The 20,977-nt window shown below is 40.7% G+C and overlaps 1 protein-coding gene across 5 annotated transcripts in view; it reads left to right on the top strand.

Annotated features, from left to right (window-relative positions):
- The first annotated feature begins 2,442 nt into the window (after window positions 1-2,442).
- Window positions 2,443-20,977, top strand: part of DOCK9 (dedicator of cytokinesis 9) — a 124,190-nt gene continuing 105,655 nt past the window's right edge. For 4 of the 5 annotated variants that reach the window (XM_074160668.1, XM_074160659.1, XM_074160683.1 and 1 more), the window contains exon 1: window positions 2,443-2,639. In XM_074160668.1, coding sequence (XP_074016769.1) covers window positions 2,526-2,639 — 114 coding nt within the window. In that variant the 5' untranslated portion in view covers window positions 2,443-2,525. Of the gene's footprint in view, window positions 2,640-18,960; window positions 19,123-20,977 lie in introns of those variants that run through there. The other variant, XM_074160676.1, reaches the window with a different exon arrangement.

Genomic DNA, 20,977 nt, shown 5'->3' on the forward strand with positions numbered 1-20,977 from the left:
CAATGCCACTGCCAAGATTTTTTTTCTTGATCCCGACATTTTAAATAATGTAGTCCCCTTATCCTTTAGGCAACAAGCCAAGACTTGTCATTCATATATTTAGCTAGTATTAGTCATTCTCATTGTTTCACAAGTGCTAGCTTATCATTTCTGCTTATCAGCTTCTTTGTTTTTCATTTTGTTTTATACACATTTTAATTGTCGCTTTCATTTTCTTTCTTTAACTGAATGCATTCAGCTGAAAAAAAAACTTTGATGACTGTGGTAACGTCATCTTTTGGGTATCCTGTACAATCTTCCTAAATAAACTACCGTTTACCTATTTGATGCATTTTTCCTATGCATCTCTACTTATACAAGTATCATTCAGTTTTCTTCAGACTTGGAACACTGTCCCTTTTCCAGCAAAGCTGCATAATACATACGAGAAATATTTATATATAGCAAATGTAGTTAAATTATACCATTTTACATTTAAGCAACCATAAATTCAGTAACTAGTCTTTTTTTTTTCTCTCAGAATTCAAAGCACCTGAGTGCTTTGAAAATAGCATATGATTTTATTTTAGAAAATGATAATCTATTATTTATACAAAATCTAGGACATGTTTACTTGTGGAGTTTTGAGATCTAGACACACTCTACAGATTGAGATAAAAAGATGATCCTAAGATAGCTCATCCTAGGCACTCTAGTTCAATGTTTACATAGCTGCTCATCCAGTCCTGTATTCCGATAATCTGTCTCACCCAGTATCCAATTTTCGGATTTATCAGTCTAAACATTGACTCGTAAACACACCAGGTCTTGGATTTGTGAAATCAGGGACTCTAAGTATCTTTAATGAGTCTGATGAGTCTACCTCTCTACTCATTTGGTCTTTCTTAAAGAGGGTATAAAGTAATAGGAACACTCAAGTTGTGACAGATACCCTACTAAAAAAAAAACATAGGTTATGCATTTGAATAAATAAGCCTTAGGTACGGGTCTGCAAAGTATCAGTGGAAAGATCCTTCACCAACAAAAACTTCCTTGGCATAATCTATACATTTGTGTATTTGGACTTTTTATCCTCCATCTTCCTGACAGAATTGCATCAATTATTTGGAATCCTATTATTACAGATGTATTTGTGAAGCATCCAAAAAAGGAGGTCCTTTCTCTGGCAGGCATCTCTTGAGTAAGCAGCCTTGGATACAAGGACTTTGTGACCTCTTTTTTCTACCTGAAAGGCACCCACCCCTCCACCTCCCCCACAGCACTCAGCTGCTCCCTCCACCAGTGGCAAGCTGTAGGCAGTTCCCTGGGGAAAAGCGTTTTTAGTTTACAGAAGGAGATGCCTAAAAAGATGAAGGTGTGCAAGCTCTGAAAGGCTCCCAGCATTTAAATGTAGCCAGGAGGCGCGCGATGCCCGTCTACCCTCCGAGTTTAACAGCACCATTAACCACCGCCTCGGAAGGAACTCACAATAATTAAAAGAAAATCCACGCCACGCACACTTTTATGCGACTGAGCACGCGCGAAGAGTTTCACCCAGAGAGAAAAACCGTACGGAGGCAAAAAAAAAAAAAAAAAAAAAAAAAATCACCTCAAAAACCCGGAGCTTCATTGGGACGCACGAGCGGCGCTAAGGGGACGCGCTCGCGCCCAGCTGCGGCTGCCGCAGCTCCAGCGCCCACCTCCCAACTCCTTCCACTTCCTCGCGGCATCACGCGCCTATGCATAGACATAGGTACAAACACGGGCGGGGGCCGCTGGCGCACAAGCCGGGCAAAGCAGAGCAGGGCCGCCCCGCCCCGCCTCGCCTCAGCCCCCACTTACAGCGCTTTACCCCTGGCCCTCGGGACGCGGCGGCGGCAGTAACAACCGCCCGTTCCGGCCGTGCTTTGCCACCGACTCGGGGCCAAACACGGATCCCCACCACATCGCGGGGGACGCGGGACAAGCTCGGCTTCCCCCAACCCCGGGCCCGCCGCCACCGGGACGCTGAGGCAGCCCCCGCCGCTCCCCACAGCCCGCCCCGCCGAGGGTGGGGCCTGCCGGGCAAGGGCGGGAACTTCCGGCTCTAGCCAGCCGACCCCGCCCCTCACCTCGGCCTCAGCCCCACGCCTAAGCCAATGAGGGTGGGGAGTGGCAGCCGGGCAGGTAACCGGCCGCCCAATCGGAAAGGCGCCGCGCGCGGGGACAGGTGGGGGGCGGGGTCTCGCTTCCCTTCGTCCCGCCCCCTTCGCCCCGCCCGCCAATCGGCCTCGGCGGCGGCGGCAGCGCGCCCGCGGTGCTGTGGTGTGGAAGGGTTGGGGGGGGGCGCGGCGCGCGCCGGCTCCTCGAGGGGGAGGGGCTACCTGCCCGGAGAGCGGCGCCGGCTGCGGCACCCGCCGGCGGGGGCTCGCGCCCTGCCCGCCCCCCCCCCTCCCGCTCCCCTTAACGGCCGTCCCCGCCTGAGGGGCCGCCCGGCGGCTGGGCCGTGAGGGCAGCGGGCGGCCCGGGCCAGAGGAGCGCGGAGGCAGCGGCGGGCAGCGGCAGCCATGGCACTGGTGGCCCCGGAGACTCGGAAGTTCACGCGAGCGCTGAGCAAGCCCGGCACGGCGGCAGAGCTGCGGCAGAGCGTCTCCGAGGTGGTGCGCGGCTCCGTCCTGCTGGTGAGTGCGGCGGGGGGCGGGCCGGCAGAGACTACGCCGGGGCCTCTCGGCGGGGGGGAGCAGGCGGTGGCCCCGGGCCCTTTGATCCCGGCCGGGCTGTCACGGCGGCGGCGGCGTGGTGGTGGTGGGGTAAGGTCGGCGTGGCCCCGCGCCGGGCTTGCGGCTCCCTACCGGGCTTGCGGCTCCTCGCCTGCCCCTGGAGGCTGCAGCGGGCGGGGTGGACGGGGACGCGGAGGCCGCCATGGGATGCGGCGGGCACGGCTGGGAGCTCCCGCCCTCCCCGCGAGGCGAACTTCTCCCGGGCGTGAGGCGATGCGGGGCAGCCCCGGGGCCGGCGGAGCTCGCCGGGGAGCAGTGGCAGCCTCCTGCCGGCCGTAAACCTCTTCAGGCCGGGCGGAGGGGCCTGGCTGCCGCCTGTCTCCTCCACCTGTAGCGCGGGTGCGGCTGGCGCTCGGCCTTACCTGACCCAAGTGCTTTCGCCTGTCTGAAAACAGTGGTGCAAAAGTCCTTTTTCATCTTACTCCTGTCTGCGCGCTGGACAGCTAAAGCACATTTTTTTGTTGCTTGTATTGTACGGAATGAAAGATGAGTGCTGGCAAGTGTAGCAGGAACACTTTAATATGTTGTTTGTCCCCACTGCCTGTGCTGTGCTAGCACATAGTGGTTGTTCTTGCCAGTTGCCAATTGGACGCATTAAATTAATTTAAACTGCTGAAAGTAAATTTGTGTGAAGGTGTTAGATGGTGAACCGAGGCAGCTGGGACGGAGAGAGAGGGAGGTATGTTTTTTTGGCCTGGCTGTACCCAGGTGAGGACATCTTAAACAGCCTATGCAAGATTTTTCAAAGCTTCTCCCTTGGGGCTTTTATTCATGGTATGCATTTGTTTTCCATGTGGTTTTGTTATCTCCCAGGGCAATGTTTCAGCAAGCATTTAACCCTGTGTAAGTAGAGAGGTTTTGTTGTTGGCATTCCTGATACTGGAAGCTGATCTGTCATTTGTTTTTCACTCTTGCTAGTGCTAAGTGTGGTCTCGTCTAACTTTTTTAACTGCCTGTCAGAAAGTTGCTTGTCTTGTCATAGCTATGTGTTGTGACTTGCAAATGCTGTAGCTGTAATTCAAATACCTTTCTTTAATAAAACAATGAATCTAAAATTAAATTAAATATATGATAGAAGACTTAATATGCATAGCTCAGGGTCCACCTGAATACTGACAGCTTTCCACAAGATACTAGCATGTATACACGTAATGAACATCCAATACATGTTAACACTTCTCCAGGGATCAAGTCTTTCCTGAGAAGAGTGGAAGAAGGATATATGTTTAAAAATATTTTTCATATTGAGAGAGCATGAAAGGGATTTAGGTGTTTTTATGACATAAGTACATGTTTCTTTTGCGGTAATCATCAATCCTGCACTCCCTCTCTCCTCCTTTAGAAGTTTTTTTTTCTTAGTTCACTTATGACTAGTGTCATTGAGATAAGCTGAAAAATGTCTGTTGATTCTTTCATTCATTCAGGTTGACCAAATACATAATAGGACGGTACTCACTAATATTCCAGGTATTTTTGCCACAACAGCATATTCGGCAGAATTTTAAGGAGGTAAAAGAAGTGATGGTGTGAAGTGGTGTACTGGCTCAATCTTACTCTGGATAAGGTCTTCCATCACTATTTTAGAAAGCAAAAATAGTGACTTACCATTCATGTCAGGTTTGTGATCCTTTTCTGTTAGCTCAATGCGTGGAGCAAAATCACCATCTCTCTTCCATACAGTCTTGTGCTGAAATCTTGTTTCGGCCTTATCTTGCCCCTGCTGTTACGTCTTTTCTACTATCATAAATGCTGTTCGTTTTATCACTGAAATCCTACATTCCTGCTCACACTGTTCAAATTGTGAAATAAAAGGCTAGTGATTGCAGGTCTACCTTTACCATCTTACCTTTTCTTTTTCCTTTGAATGTACTGTAACTCTGTTTGTTGAACGTTGTGATGTTTGGAATGAAATTGTACTTTTTTTTTTTCTTTTTTTTTTTTTTGAAAAAGGAGTTTAGGTGGGATAGTATTTTTCTTTGCTATAAAAGACTTTTAAAAATATTTACTTTTATAAGTTTGACAGGTTGATCTGTTTCTTAGCTGTTAGAGTTTCTGGGTTTTATTATCTGAAAAATTTCTTAGGCTGATCTGGTGAACATAGAACTGTTACCAGTATTATAGTAGTTGTGGAATTCTCCATTCAGATATGTGGCTTTACAGAAAAGGAGACCCACTTTCTTTCCTAAGTTGCCTCTCAGACCTGTTTGATAGAGCACCTCCCCAGGATTTTTTGAACCGAGTTGTCAATAAAATGTCTTGCTTAAAACATTGTTCAGCATTGTTAACTAATGTGACCTTGCTGTCATAACTTGCTCATGAACAAATGCTGAAGTTTTCCAATACCGAAAAAATACTGAAGCTTTTTTCCATTGGCTAGGCTTGCAGTGTAGAATCTGGAGATAGGAAAGAATGAATTCAAACTAGCAGTTCTTGGTGGGTGATCTGTCCAGTTATGTACAACCAAATATTGCTTCTGACTGTACATCTCCGCAACAGAATGTACTGAGCAGGGATGCAAATCATCCAGTCGTTACTTGCAGTAGCAGATAAAAGTGAACTGCTGATACCTCTGAGGTTGTATAGCTTCTCTAACTTGTTAATGTGGCTAGTGTTCTGTCCATTTTTACCACCAACAATGTATTGCTAGACTTTAAAAAAAATATATAAGTAATTAAAAGGCATTTCCCATCTTTAAAAGAAGTTTAGTAGATCACATTTCTGAAATATGCTTGTCTTTTCTGCTTTATAAATGTTGTTAGGATCATACTGATGAAAGAGGACTAAAAAGAGCACACCAGCACAGCATGGTATATCTTAAATTTTCAGATTGCCCTTCAATGAAACTAAACACCAGAGGTTTTCAGCCAACTGACAGACTAAATAGCTTGGCTGAGTAGTAAAAAACATTAAGCAGATGTGGTCAGCCAAGCTCGTTTTCATCACAGAATGAAGCAAGCTATCTTGTCAGCATTTGACATCTCATACATTCTTTCTGTTGGTTTTAGTTTGCTCAATCAACAAGTACAGTTTGATTGGCTGAGCTGAAAACTTCTTATTTGGCAATCAGCTTTTCACTGTGATATAAGGCACATAATGTATATCTTGATTATTTGGGTTCAGGTATTCCTATTTTTAGCTTGACAGTAGCATGCCTTCTGAGTATCGTCTTGGGCATTGTTGATGTTGTTTTGACTTCAGACGAGCCACGTGACTTAATGTGATGCCTCTGGCCACCCAAATACACTTACGTCTGGGGAGGAAGACTATGGGGATGAGGAGTCTGTCTCTTAAACCAGCAATCTTACCAAGAGCTGTTTTCAATGCAAGTTTGGTCTTACGCATAATTGGAAGTAGTCTTTTTAAGTGGTGATGAGTTACCTGAAGCATGTTGTATGGAGATCAGTAGGACTTCAGGAGGGGTATGTGGTGTCTTGTTAAATGACATGTTAATGATAAATTATCTCAGTGACAAAACAATGCATTCTATCCTATGTGAAATTAAGCTGACACTTAAGGATAATAAGCAATTAAGAGAATGTTTGGCATACCAGATTTGGTCTGCTTTCGCCTAGCTGTCAATAAAATGCCCTTATCAAATATGCACATGATGAAAAAGTTTAAATATACCAAATAATGCAGCAAAAGTTGTTTCCCCTATGTCAAAATTAACATTGTACAGAAGAAACTTAAGATATGGGAAAACAGGGTAAAAACTGAGTGATTCCCAGATTGTTCTGTGCAGTTCTCAGTTTAGATTTCGGTCTATAAAATAGGTTTGAGTATTTGAAGGCTGAAATCATCGTGTCTTAATACAGTCTTGGGCTTTATATGTTAACTTCAGGTATGTGGTAGAGCTCTTCAGTTCTAAAAATCTTGCAGAAATTCAGCTTTTCAGATGTGGAGGAAAATCGGTATACCATAAAGACAATGCTTGGATCTCCTAACAAGTCTTTGATCTCAAACTCACTTTTTTTTTTTTTTTTTTAAAGAAGACTTATTCTTGATTTTAACATGTCAGCTCTGTCTTTCCATTTCTGTGAATCTCAACTCCATAAAAAAGATGGATAGGTGTACTCTACGCTATGTTATTACAATGTTTTTGAAATAGTGTTTTTCCAAGAATATAGTTACTGGGAGGATACTCATACATAGTAATACATACTATTAATTTGGTTTTGTATTTTTCCTTTCCGATTTGTGTATCCTTTCATATGCCCCATGCACAGAGGGATTGTGTGCTGTTCTGCAAAGCAACTTCTCTGTAGATGATGAATGGAGTATTTGGAACCTCATCAGCTGTGAGATTTCCGTTGCAGTGTTTGTGTAGAGAGAGATAGTTGATGGCTTGCTTTAGGAAAGTAGGAATTCATAAGTGGTATGTAATGCTAAAGAGATGAGAGAGGACTGGGATCTTTTAGAGCTGATGGGTACAGAAAAGTTGGAAACACGGGTAAAGCTTGAGCTTTCTGTAAATGGAATGTGAAATTGTTTACATAAGGAATTTGGAAGAAGCAAATTGTTATGAATGGATGAGTGAAAGCAGGGAGATGCGAACTGGCTCTCAAGATTTTAAAGGAAAAATTGCTGCTGACAATGAACATCATCCTAACACATCTCATCTTGGAGGAACTCGATGCGGACAGTAACGCATATTCTGTCACTCTCTGAACTGTTGAACTTTCTCTTTACTTGGGGGGGAAACCTGATACTCAACCTTGAAGAAGTTATTTTAGTTTAAGGTATGTACTGCTTACCTTTCCAAAGGAAATAAAAATTGGCAGATAATGAGGTCTTTTTGATAAAGGTGCTAATTTTATTTTAGCTAAGTGCATATAAACCCCTTTGAGATTGGATGCAAAATACTAGTACGAAAACTATGTGTTACTTCTGGTAAGTCTGATACTGCTAAGAAGACTTACTGAGTGTGATGGACGTTTCTGTGGTTGTGAAGATTCAGAGGCTGGACTATAGTACTGAAGTTTCTATTAATAAATACCATTAAACTTACTTGAATTTTGAATGTCGGTAAGCTTCTTGCTCAGAAATGGAATGTGAGGGGGGAAATACAGGACTGCTGATTTTCTGTGTGAACAAAAATACATTTAACCATCAACAACATTGGATCATTCTTGTTAGCTGCATCTTATTTCTATATTATTTTCTGGAACTTTTTCTATCTCACTAGATAAGGGTAGTTATGCTTAACATAGAGGAGTAAGCGTCTTAAAAATAGTTGTTTCTAATACCGCAAATGTCAGATGTAGGGTGAAGCTGGATTGGGTTTTCAGTCTATGGTGGCAGCAGCTCTTACGTGGCATGGAATACCACAGTATACCTTCTCTTTCCTTTCTTCCTCCTACTCATGCTTTAGATATGTGATCCTGATTGCCTATTTGTATTTCAGTGGAAGTGGAGCTCATTACACCTGAATTTAAACTTGGGAATTTCACAACTCCATGATTATTTTTATTTTTTTCCCATTGAATGTCTTGTCCAATAAACTTAAAACTGCATATCGCACTTAAAGTAATTTGATTACGCTGCGTTGTGCTTCTATGCAAATGTTTCAAAAGGGTCTGTAATTACGCTGTTTGAAAACCAGACCTTTAATGTCAACTTTCTGTTGCATAGGTGTAGATGTTAAAGGTACTTTTAAGCATATATGGTTATTAGACTGAGTGGTCACTTGCATGTGAGTAGTGTGTGCCTGAGATTAGATAACCATCAGGTATATGCATGTATATGCAAGCTCAACAATTTGTGAATTTGGCAGTTTAACCAGATATTAGCTAGTGTTTATTTTGGATTTTGAGGCTGAATGATCTCAAGTACTTCACTTGACATAGATACTGAATGCAAAACTCCTTCATTAGGAAGAGGGTAAAGACAAATTCAATCTCCCTCACCCTCCTTAGCCATGAAAAGCATTAATTATGCAGGGCAGAAAAGGCATAAAGTTGCACAAGTTGTCTGCATATTGCATAATGCCGGTCTCATTCAAATATTTTTCAAATAACTTGTATCTAAAGATGAGAAGATACTCCAATAATTCTGAGAATGTAACTTATTTTAGACCTTAATTGAGAGGACAGATAGGTTTGTGAAGGTAGGTTTACATTCTGTCTTAGTCCAGAGGCACTGATGTACTTGGTATCTTAAATTTAATAATTTATGAAATAGTGGTAGGTAATACATAATGAGAAAGCTATGGGATTTTTTTTCCTTTTATTTTTCTGTAAGGGATCCTTAAAGTTCTTTTTGTGAGAATGAAAGTGAGCACATATTGTCTCAAAATAGAGACTTCCTGTAATATTAAAAAGCCAGTAAATTAACAGTCTTAGAGGCCTTAAAAACCAATCTGGTTAACATTATGGACAATATTTCTTTTACTAAGCAAGGGCCAGAACTTCATTGGTACAATGGACTCTGCTTTGGAACAAGTTTACAAGATGTCTCAAGGTCTTCAATTGAGCAGAAGCTCTGAAGGGGCTTTTATGAAAAAAATGTTCTGGAGCACAGGTTTTGTCGGAGAAATCCAACATCTGTAGCTTAGGTTGTCTCCTACAACACTCCCATTGTGACTGGTTGAGAGAAATAGCAGCTTTGCTGCAGAAACATTAAGGAAATAAAAAACTTAATCTGACTGCAGGAGTGGGAGATGAGATTCTTTGTTAGCCTAAGGATGAATTACTGCATCTGTTAGAACACTCTGTTATCTCCTCATCTGTGCCCAATGAATCAGATATGAGAGGAGGAATGGGGAATCCAGAGACTGTCTTCTGCATTTTCCTGCTGTGTCCAGAGATTGCTGCCTGGTTTGGAGACTCAGACAGTTCAAGTGAGGGAAAAATGAGAAAGAAGAAATCAAGAGCCTTTGTTGAAAACTCTGTCTGGGTTCAGCACCTCAGACTGATGAAACTAACTACTCCATTCTGTGAGTAGTGCTCCATTTATGGTACTGGTGTTGCCTTGGGGCTACTGGTGAATATCCAGAATAAAAAAAACTAAAGCAGCAGGAAAGATCTCTCCAAGGGATGTGGTGCAAAGGGGTGCTGTGTTTCTCTCACACTGTGGGGGGGAGTTGAGGTTGGTTTTCTGGTTTTGTTTGGGGGGGTTGGGGAAGAGTTGCATTTTAAAGGATATTTTGGTTGCTTAGTTAATTTTATGTGAGGTCACTTGGTATTCCCACTGCATGAACAACTATGTCTCTTAGCAAAAGAAACTTCAAAAGGGACTATTTGATTTCAGCTCCTAGGGACTGTTTATGCACAAACTCATTCGTCCCTGAAAACTTCAAACAAGTTTAGAAGAGTGAGGTATCATTTTGAAAAGCGAATGTTTTTTTTTTTTTTTATTTAGTGTCTCATATTTATTAATTTCTAGTATTTTTTCCCAGAATCATCACTAGAAGAAACTTTTTAAGAGTACTACAAAAGCAATTAGGAGGAAAAAAAAGACAGTCTAAACCATGTTCCCTTGATTTGCTCAGAGTTACAAAGTTGACATTTCTTCCAGAACTACCAGCACTGACAATGGTGTACATAACAAGGTCTAAGTTACACTTAACCTTTCCACAGAAATCCAGTGAATCATTTTTTTCAGACAACGTTCAGCCTCAACTGACTTATATCTTCCTCCTCATTGTCTCAAGATAGAAAAATGATCCAGATCTTTGATGGTCTTTTTTGAGGCAATAAATCCAGGGGCTGAATAATAAATTTCCTTCTTACGCTACCTGACATCCTTTCCTTCAGCTGGTGAGCAGAAAGAAATTCTGACTGGTCCTCTAATGGGAATGGACCTTTTTACTCAGAGAGGGCCCCAAACCAAAGCTTGGCCTGGGCTCAGAGGCTTAAAGCAAGAATTCCAGATAAGGCCTTGATTTACACTGACACCACCAAGTACTCGAGTCTGAATCATCCTGCAATCTGCTTGCTTCCTCAGCACACAGAGCTAAGATCACTTTGTTCTTAAAAAGCAAACTGACACCTTAGAGAACAAGTACACAGAAGAGTCCAGTTCTGGGCTCCCCACACCATGGGGAGCCACGGACATACTGGAGAGAGGCCAGCAAAGGGCCGCAAAGATGATAAAGGGACCGGAGCATGTCTCCTATGAGGAGAGACTGAAAGAGACTGAAAGACTCTTCAGCCTGGAGAAGAAAGGGCTCAAGTGGGATCTCATCAATGTATATAAATACCTGAAGGGAGGGTGCAAAGAGCCAGGCTCTGCTCAGTGGTGCCCAGTGACAAGACCAGAGGCAGAGGGCACACACTGAAACTCCCTCATCAACTCCCTCATCACACTGAGATTCCCTCATCAGGAAACACTTTTTTACTGTGAGGGTGACTGAGTGCTGACACAGATTACCCAGGGAGGTTGTGGAGTCTCCATCCTTGGTGATACTCAAAAGCTGTCTCGACACAGCCCTGGCCAACCAGCTCTAGGTGGCCCAGCTTGAGCAGAGGGTTGGACCAAATGACCTCCAGAGGTCTCTTCCAGCCTCAGCCAGCCTGTGATTGTGTGTGATTGTTTTCACACATACACCCCCCCACCCCCAATGCTATTTAGTGTTGTTTGTTCTTTAATGTTGCATAATGGTTTTATATCCTTTAGTTTCAGAAGTACTGTCCTTCACTACAATGCTGATACTGACAGAGAATCTGCTTGCACTTCACTTGATTCCTTTCTAGGCTCGTTTGTCAGCATGGTTGTAAGTAACTACAACCGAGCAATAGAATAATACAGAACTGAAGCTTTGTGAAAATAAAATTCAAAGTCACCTCACCTAGCCCATTCCTCATTTACACCACTACAGTAATGATGACATGGTATTTCAGACCTCTTTCTGCCAGGCATATTTGCACCGACTTGTGCTGGCACGAATACTTGTGCAATGTAATGTCATCTGATTTAGTAGGTGCTCTAGCTGAAAATTAGTAGCGTGTTTGCCTTTAAGGAATGTTCAAGGAGGCTTCACTCTTACTGTTTGCTAGTCCAAGAGGGATTTTAAATTCATGTTGGACCTCAAACGTCAGTGAGTTTAAAAAGAGCATTCAGGTTAATGAAGAGATGACACACATCATAATTATTTGAGGGATGCTATTCTAGTTTCCTTCAGAAATTGTCTTGGGATTCTTGCTTGCCAGGCTTGTTATCACCTCAGAGTTATTTGCCTGGTATTATATAGGGTCTTAGATGGCTGAATAATGTTGTATATTAATTTCTTCCCAGCCAGAGTGTACAGCATGATCCAGTAGGTTTTTCATCACATGAAAGATGAGGCTTCTAATAAGAAAAAAAAAAGGTCCTGGTAAAGTTCAAGGGACAGTACTTCAAGCATAATATTTTGGCAGCTAATGGTCTGCTGGAGGGGAAGTTGGAACTTGTTCCTGACTGGACTAGGAACAAAGGGAAGGAGAAAGACCTGAATCCGAATAACCTCCATAGAAGGATTAAAAGTATAAAAGCATGTATGACCCCTGAAGTTTCTGGTGCTCTTCCCTGAACGCAGTAAGGTTGCTCAAAACCTGGGTTTTAACATGTTTATTTTTTTTCCTAGTCTACTGTACTGTTGACCATTATTTATTCTGTCATGGTTTCATCAGTGTTTCTGAAAATAATACCCTATAATTAGTGACTTGTTCTGTAGCTCTCTAATAATAATAAATTTCTGTTGTTAGTTATTTAAGAGCCCAGAATAATCACTTCAACTTCAGAAAGCTGAAACTTATGTGACCACTAGATGGAGTCCAGTGAGCATATTTCAATACTAGAAATCCTATTTTATGGCTTGAAATGTAAAACATCTAATAGGGTTAGGTGTTTAATATCTCATGATTAAGAATAAATGTTCATCTGTTCAGTGTAGATTGACTTGGCCAGTTTCCTAAAGTTATTTGGGTTATTCTTGGCATGTCAATCCTCAAGGTATACTTGAATTAAGTTTGAATTTAAGGTGCATGCTTTTCTGGCAGCTCCCAGTGCTCATTTATGGATGAAAATGTGTTGTTCTTCATGTAAGAATGGACTTGTGAGAAGACTTACCTTTCTGCAGCTGTCAACTATGTGACCTAAAACTATTAGCTATGGTATTTAGTGTTTTGTAACTAGCAGGGTTTTAAATTTGTGTTCCTCTCTCCATCAGCACATACGTAATACCGTGTACAAGATTAAAATCTCTGGAATAATATTTCTTGGGTTGCATCATTTATGCCTCTTTCCCACTTCTCTAAACTTTCCCTTGTTTGTCAATTAAAAGAAACTTGTGATATTAGCCAGCTATGTCAGCTTCCTAGACTAGATAGGACAGAACTAAATCTTGCTCCAATTTTTGTAAGCATTATTTTTTACTTTTGATATGATCTTTGACATTAGGGGCACCTCATATGAATGATAAACTGCCTCTGGTCTTCAGCCTGGTGGTATACTTAGTGTTTCTAATGTCACAGTAGTTTTTTGTTTCTTTTGGATGCAAATCTCTTCTTACGGCCTTGCTGAGTGTGCAGATTCTTTGTCAAAATTACATGAGAAAATCCAAGCATGTTGTTCTCAAGACTACCTCTTGGAGTAATCATACCAGCTTTCTTCTGAAGGATGGAATTCTCTTGGATCTTTTCTCTTTCTCTGTCTCTGTGGTTAGTGTGTGGCTACCCAGTGTAATGCCACAAAATCATGGAAAAATACATGTTAAAAAGAAAACCTCTGGAAGTCACCTAGTGCAATCCCTTGCTCAAAATAGATCTGGTTAAAGCAGGTTGCTCAGAGACTATGCCAGTCTGGTTTTAATATCCACAAAGATGGAAATACTTTAACCCCAGTAGCTGACAACTCTCATGGTTAAAAGAAACAAATCCTTTTATGCAAATGGAATATTCTGTGTCTGTTGCCTCTTGTCTAATGACTGTACCTTCAATAAGAGCCTGGCTCTATCCTCTCTCTACTTTCCCATTAGGTAGTTGCAAATAGCAATAAGATCTCCCTTTAGCCTTCACTTACAGCTGAACTATCCAAGGTCTCTTAGATTTTTCTCATACATCATATAATGCAGCCCCTAAACCATCATGATGGCCATCCATTAGACTCAGTCCAATATATCAATATCTTTCCTGTACTCAGAAGCCTGCTCAGCATGTTCAGCTTGCTGTGCAACAGGATATCATCCTTATGCACTCATTCAGACCACATCTGCCTAATTTGGCTACAAGGATGCTATGGGAGACTGTGTCAGAAGCCTTGTTTTACTAACATTATTCAATGTGCATTGCTATCTCCTTGTCCACAGAGCCAAACAGCTCATCACAGAAGGCAAGCAGGTTGGTCAGGCATAATTTGTCCTTGGTAAATCCATGTTGTCTAGTTCGAACCAACTTCTTATTCTTTATATGTTGGGAAGTGGCTTCCAGGAGGGTTAGTGTCATGATTTTCCTGGAGACTGGAATGAATCTGACCAGCCTGTAGTTCCCCAAGTTCTCCTTTTTGCCATTCTGGAAAGTGGATGTGGGGGTTACTAAGAATAATTCGTATCCAAACAGGAACTCTGCACTAGTTTTGACAAATCAGGTGCTTACTCTTAACACAGAGTAAAACTCACTGTTGTGGCCACAAAATGGCTTTTAACATAGTTTCTTCTTTCTGAAGAAACATGAGTTCTTGAAGACAATTACCTGACAAAGCTCTTCTCTGAAATTTGCATGAAGCAATCATTGCAGAATCAGTCCTTGCAACAGGAACCAGCACCTGAATTTTCTTCTTCCTCTTCTCTAGGAATTTTCCTTTTAAGTGTGAACTGTTATATATACACACTTCTTTTCCCTCTTGCAGGGCTACTGAACTTCAGTTCTTTCCTGTAGCACATCTTTATCAGGCAGAAGTGAGCATGTTGGCTTTGATATACTATCATCTGGTTGTTAAGGCACTCCAAAGAGAGCTAAGCGATGTTGGTTTTAGTGTCTTTGGGCTGAGGAGGCTTTAGGCCCACGTCTCTAGCGTTCTGAACTGATATACAGGCAGCTGCCAGATGGAAGGTAGTGTTCCACCTACAAATACTGTCATGTTTTGTGAAAAGCTGAGTTCAGTAAGGATGTCTTAAGATTTCTAAGGAACCAGATGTTCACTCCTGTCAAGATGGCATCAGTTTGGACATGTTAAATATCTAGTACAGCCTTGTAGGGAAAAATGTAAGTACCTACTCCCAATGTTTTAAGAGATTAAGAGTATTTGTGGCTGTTGTGATAGGACCTAGATGCTTGAATCCTGCCTGAAGTGTGTTCTCTTGTAGATATGGGCATGTGTCTTTATGAAATGTTTTGCTTTAGTGGTGGCATGTTTGAAGACAGAATGTCCATGTTGTTTTGCAGTAACACATTCAATTGGAAAGTCTCCCTAGTTTGATCTGTATTCTTTCAACTGTTCAATTTCTGTCTAGGTGCCTCTAATAAGCTCTTATTTTGTTAGTGAGAATTTTATAGGATCCCCTGAAGATTTTAAATCGACCCAGGTAATGATTCCCTGGGTTAACATTGCAAATGTTAACCAATGTCAAATGAAAACTTGTAAGCACTGGTTAGAACTGTTGGATTTCTAGCACACATGTTTACTTTGTACCCGTGTGATTATGCTTGTTGGAACTCATTTGGCTGTGAAAGGGTTGCTTAACATGTTGATTTGAAGTCCTCCAGTTCCCAAGAAAAGCGATTATTAGGCGTTAACTGTAATCAGAGGAGGAGACTGGTGGTTAGACCCTTAAAGCAATTGTGTAACTGTACTGTTAAACAACTCCCAACAATTTTTTGGAGGGGAACTAGAACTTCTTTATTACCTGTCTAAGAGAGCAGGTCTCAAAAAGATGTGATTCTGAACAACTTGGAGTTAACACAACTAATTAATCTTTTTGTCTTTGGGAATCTCATCGTGCAGTCAGTACAGAGTCAATATAGTATATAGCAAGGAGGAGCTTGTTGTTCACCATCTAAACAGGCACTTTGGCCTAGGAATGTAATATTTGCAACATATGCTAGTTCAATTAGTTCTTCGTAAGTCTGCATGCTTTCTGTTGCAGACCCTTTTTGACAAACCAAGAGAAGACAGGCGTTAGTGATGCCTCCCCTTTGCAGCCTTCCTTTCCTCCCCTCCACTCTTCCTTAGGGAATAAGGCTTTTTTGTAACCCAGGCTCAGCTAGGGGCAGTTGCAATGTCTAGCTTGCTGCTCATGTGATGTACAGTCCAGGCTTGTTCATATGTTGATTATTTTTTTTTTGGGTGGGTTGTTTTGATGTTGTTGTTGGTTTTGGTGGTGGTGGTGGGGGGTTTTGCCACCGGGTTAAGAGGTCTATCTACCTTAGACCGTCTTTTAGCTCTTGTCAGTTGGTAGAGAAAGTTCTGTTAGCCCTTTACAAGATTTTTTCCAGCCTCCCATTTCATTTTGAGATGTAATACTATATGGGTAATATTACATGGTGTCACATTTCTGTCTGGATGTTCACTGCTTGTGCAGTGGGGTTGCTTATTACAATTGCAGGAGCCTCCTTAGTTGAAGCTGGAAACTTCCACTTTGTACCAAATTAATGTCTTAGGAAAAAGTCTGCTTGTTGGCAAACTGCTTTACATTGCATACTATTCAGATTTCTCATAATATTAATATTTAAGCATCTGGTCAAGCTCCTCATCCCTGTGGTTTCTTCTTGCCCCTCGTGTCCCCATACTTATCTCCCTTTCAGTCTCTGTTTGGAATGCTTTTTATGTCATTGCTGTTACCATTGTATTGATCTAAGTCAATTTCAGTTGTCTTTTCTAAAATAGTGTAGAAACATGATGCTACGTTTATTCAAGATAATATATTCAGAATTAAATTTGCTCTTAATTGGTTTTGAATTAAAACACCTCCCAGGGTCACTTCCAACCTGACTTAGTCTATGATTCTGTCATGTATTTATTTTTCCAATCTTTTTGTCTTCCTGTTTCTCCACCTCCTACCTAGTGCTTTAAAAGTGAGGTCATTTTCTAGGTATTTGAAGGAACTGTCTAGTGCATGATAATTTGTTGCAAACTTACTTATTTTTCTCGTACTCTCCTAAGGCATGAGCTACCTTCTTTTTTTTTCCTAGAAACATTTCCTAATATGAAGTCGCTGAAATTGCACAGAAAACCCTCTAATCAATGCTTTCTTTTAATGATCTCTTAACTTTTGATGTCACGTTTGGAACCTGAACTTTGTCAAGTCTCTCTAATCCTACATTCCAGGTGGGAATGAAGTGGGCTTCTGCACTAGAAACAGTTAACTTGAATGTACTTTTTGGGGGTGCCTTCCACGGTAATTCCTATGACTCTTTTTCCTCACACGTTTACAAGGATGTATTTAGCCAACCTTAGTGAATGGGGCAGAGGCATTTCCCTCACTGACCTGCTTCTGGTTTTCAAAGAGGGCAGGATAGACAAACAGAAAAAGGTACTGAGACATTGCTGTGCAAGGTTCATGGTTATGTATGAAGTATCTTTGCCCTTCAGAGTAGAATTTATGCCAAATTCTTCACCACTGCCTTCTTTTTTCTCCTCCTCCTTATTAACAGAACTGCCTTAACAGAATTTGTATTTCTTACAGTATGTGAAATGTGCTAACTGCTGCCTTTGAGAATATGAGACTGGCAGGAACTACTTGGATCACTGTCAAATATTGATTTTGTTGTGTGTGTTTTTTTTTTTTTTTTTAAATCAATTTGTCTGCATGTTATTATGGTGTATTTAGGTTAGAAATGTAATGAGGAGCATACTGAGATATATTAACTAGCCAGATGCTAGGGAAAAATGCTAATAAATCTTCAATATTTCTTCTGAATGTCTCATTATAGCGTGCAAGTATTTCCTTGAGATAAGTTAACTTGCATGGGGGCAAATCTGTAGCTGACATAATTAATCTGTTTATTGCCTCCTTTCAAGCTTCACTTAAGTCCTTTTAGCTTAGCTTGTTTTAACTCCATTGCAACTATTTTGAATTTGTAAGTTCACTCTTTCATCCAGTTTTACAATTTGGTAAGTAAATAAGTACATACATCTCGGTGCTTTCAGTTTAGCAGAAATATAGAACTAAACTGCAATCTCTGACAGGGTGATTGATACTGTTATGGTGTGGATTGGGGCAGTTATTTTTTGCAAATTCCTTGCCTTGAAAAGTAATTTAAAAAATTTAACACTTCATCTCAACATCAGTTAAAGATATTTACATATGTGTGTACAACCAGTACAGTATGTGGTGTAGAATCCTGTAGTAATAAATTCAATCAGTACACATGTGATTCACTATAAACCCATGAAATTTATGTATTTTAGCTTTCATTGTGTAATTTTGTTTTAGATGTGGATGTTGATCTGAACTAGAAGCTCAGTCAGATGTGACTTTTTTTTTTTCCTTTTTTTTTTTTTTTAATGACTGTTGACTGTTTGCAGTCAAGGACTACATAAAGCCAGTCTCTGGCAGGTGGGAATTGACTGATCACTTTGTGTGTGAGGGAGAAAGGAAAAAGTAAAGACAGCCCCTTGTGGTTTGCCTGCACTGATAACAGCATGCTGATAACATATAGATTTGATTGAAGTAGCTTTACATAACATGTTGGGGTTTTTTTCCATAGCAGCAGTGATTTAAGAATTTTCCCCTCGTATTTTGAGTTTTTTATTTTGAAGCTTTTTGTTTTAAACACTAAAAAGCACATATAGGTCAAGTGAAGAAATGTTTGCCAGTACGAACTCTGCTAAGCATTCTGGGAGAGTGCTTTCTTGCAGCAGATGAGGATTCTTTGTGGCTGGCAGCAGAAACTGCAGCAGTATCTTTGCAGTTTCCTTTCATCTTTGATTATGTTCTAAGGATCTCTGAAACATAGGAGCTCTTTCCCTGACCCTCTGGAATATCTTTTCATCTCTGTTGCGGAGTATAGCACATGCTGAAAGCCTCCTATCTTCTACAGCTGAGGTATCCTTTGCTTTTCAGCACTCCCTGATTTTTGTCTTCTGCGGCTGGATTTTTGGCAGTGTTTGGCTTAAGCAAATAGGATTATATTTCAGTAGCTGATGGTTTCGAGTCGAGGAACATACTAAATGTCGGACATAATGAAGATGGTACAAAGAAATATTTCTGCGAAGCACAGGAAAATTATTCAAGCTGAGCAAAGGAAGAAGACATTCTGCAAATGCAATCAGGGCTGCTAGAAATGCAAAATTCAACAGATTTGGAATGGGTTGCACTACAAGTGTGGTTCTGTTTAAAGGCATTCGTACAGTTTTTGAGAGAAACTGTGGTTATATTTGCAAACAGCAAGGGGAAAACAATGCCCTTGAATACACAGCGTTCAGCTTGCCAAATGAAGATTCAGGAATATTGGTTCATTCATCCCTGGTAAATACAAACTTGTTTCGTTAATAATTTTATCTACTAATTGAAGGCTAAACTAAAAACAGTATACCATGTTTATTTAACATCTACTGTGTACAGACAGGAATATATCTTGTCCTGGTATTGTAGGATGGTAGTGCATCTATGTAACATGTAATACATGTGTGCATGCAGTTGTAACGTTAAAGCTTATGATTTATATTCATTATATCATTTAGACTTGTATTGATAGCTCAGTCCATAAACAGGATTGTTATAGAAGATCGTCTGCTGTTCGATCTTTCTAAGCATACTCTTGGAATGTATTTGGCACTTCAATTGAAGAACAACAGATGATTATGTTATTTGGAAAAACTAAGGAATGCATTGCTGGGACAACAGTAACCCAGGATTTAAGGTTTATTTTTTTCAGATGGATTTGAGTACTTTGTGTTTTTTTTCTTTTTTTCCCTGAAACTATTCTATTTCTGCTTAACTTACTGAAAGGGATACAGGAGCATTCTAGAAGAAAAAAAAATGGTTAAAGGGAGTAATAACTGTTTTCTGAACCTGATTTGCTCTCAAAGGCTTTTTTAGGTGTTGCCCGATGCAAAGAAAACAGGCTTTAAAGTGAGACTGTCTCCTTTGTACCCCCCAGGTTAATGACGCATTTGTGCGTCAGATGTATTGCATTTAGGCTTGAGGGGGTGGAATTGCAATAGCTAATGTGCACTGCTTGCTTCAGAATTAGGCTAGTTAAGGATTTAAATATTTATTTAAAATAATTTGGGGTTACTTGTTAATTGCTTTGTCACTGGCTAGGTAGTTGGAATAAGAGGGATGTGGTACACTGAAATAACTGGATAGATTTTTGACAAGCTTGTAGTGCCTGCTGGCATACCCACGCTGTGCAACTGCAGTTACGGAAAGCCTTTAGAAATTTCACAAAGCTTTGTTGTTCAGGTCCTTTCTTGCTGAACTCAAATATAAGAAAAAAAGGATGTGTGTGTGCATGTATGTATCTGTGTGTACATATATATGTATACACGTGTGTAAATATATATGTATGCATACACACATATGTATGTATTTCTATACACGGATACACACTCATAAGCTTCCAGGAAAGAATACAGAATAATCTGAACTATCTTCAGAAGGTCATAATAACTTAGAGTATGTATGTTACCCTTCATGATAGTATTGCATTTTATGAATTCTTAATATGGTTTGATATTAAAAATAAAATGGCTTCCTCTAGATATTAGAAGCCTTTTTACACTGTTAGCCATTTTTAAGTTAGCCTCACGCACATGGTTATTAGATGTTTGTTAAACTCTGGACAATGAATACTTTCAGTAACTTTTGTACTCCACTGAATTTAGGAACTAACACCTTTCTGGCCTTAAATTCTACATATAGTTAGATGAGTGAATTTAGAAATACTTCTTCAAAAACAGTATGAATTACTGTCACTTGGAGGTTGCAGGGAAATTTTAAAAATTGTTTTAATTGTGTTTTTTTTTCCTCCTTTATTTGATGTGATGTTGTTCCAGCAATAATTTCTCTTTAGTTTAGTCCTACAGAATTGGTTTGCAAACTGGCAAGATTAAGCACAAAGTATGCTTAGTCTACCATTTACAACCTAAGTTCCACATCTGTCACTTAGGGTGTTTTTTTTTCCAACTCCAAAATTCCTAGATGCTTTTAAATGATGATACTGGTTTTCTGGATTTTCCCATAAGGCTTTGTCAGCTTGGTTTAACTGGAAGTGGTGGATCAAGATAAGTTTCTTCCTGAAGGTTAGTGTGGAATAGTGTGCGGAATTGAGGGGTCAGAATGAGTTCCTGCTCATCGTACTGGACTGGTGTAGTCCATA

Source organism: Numenius arquata, chromosome 1, assembly GCF_964106895.1.
Source record: "Numenius arquata chromosome 1, bNumArq3.hap1.1, whole genome shotgun sequence".
Taxonomy (NCBI): domain Eukaryota; kingdom Metazoa; phylum Chordata; class Aves; order Charadriiformes; family Scolopacidae; genus Numenius; species Numenius arquata.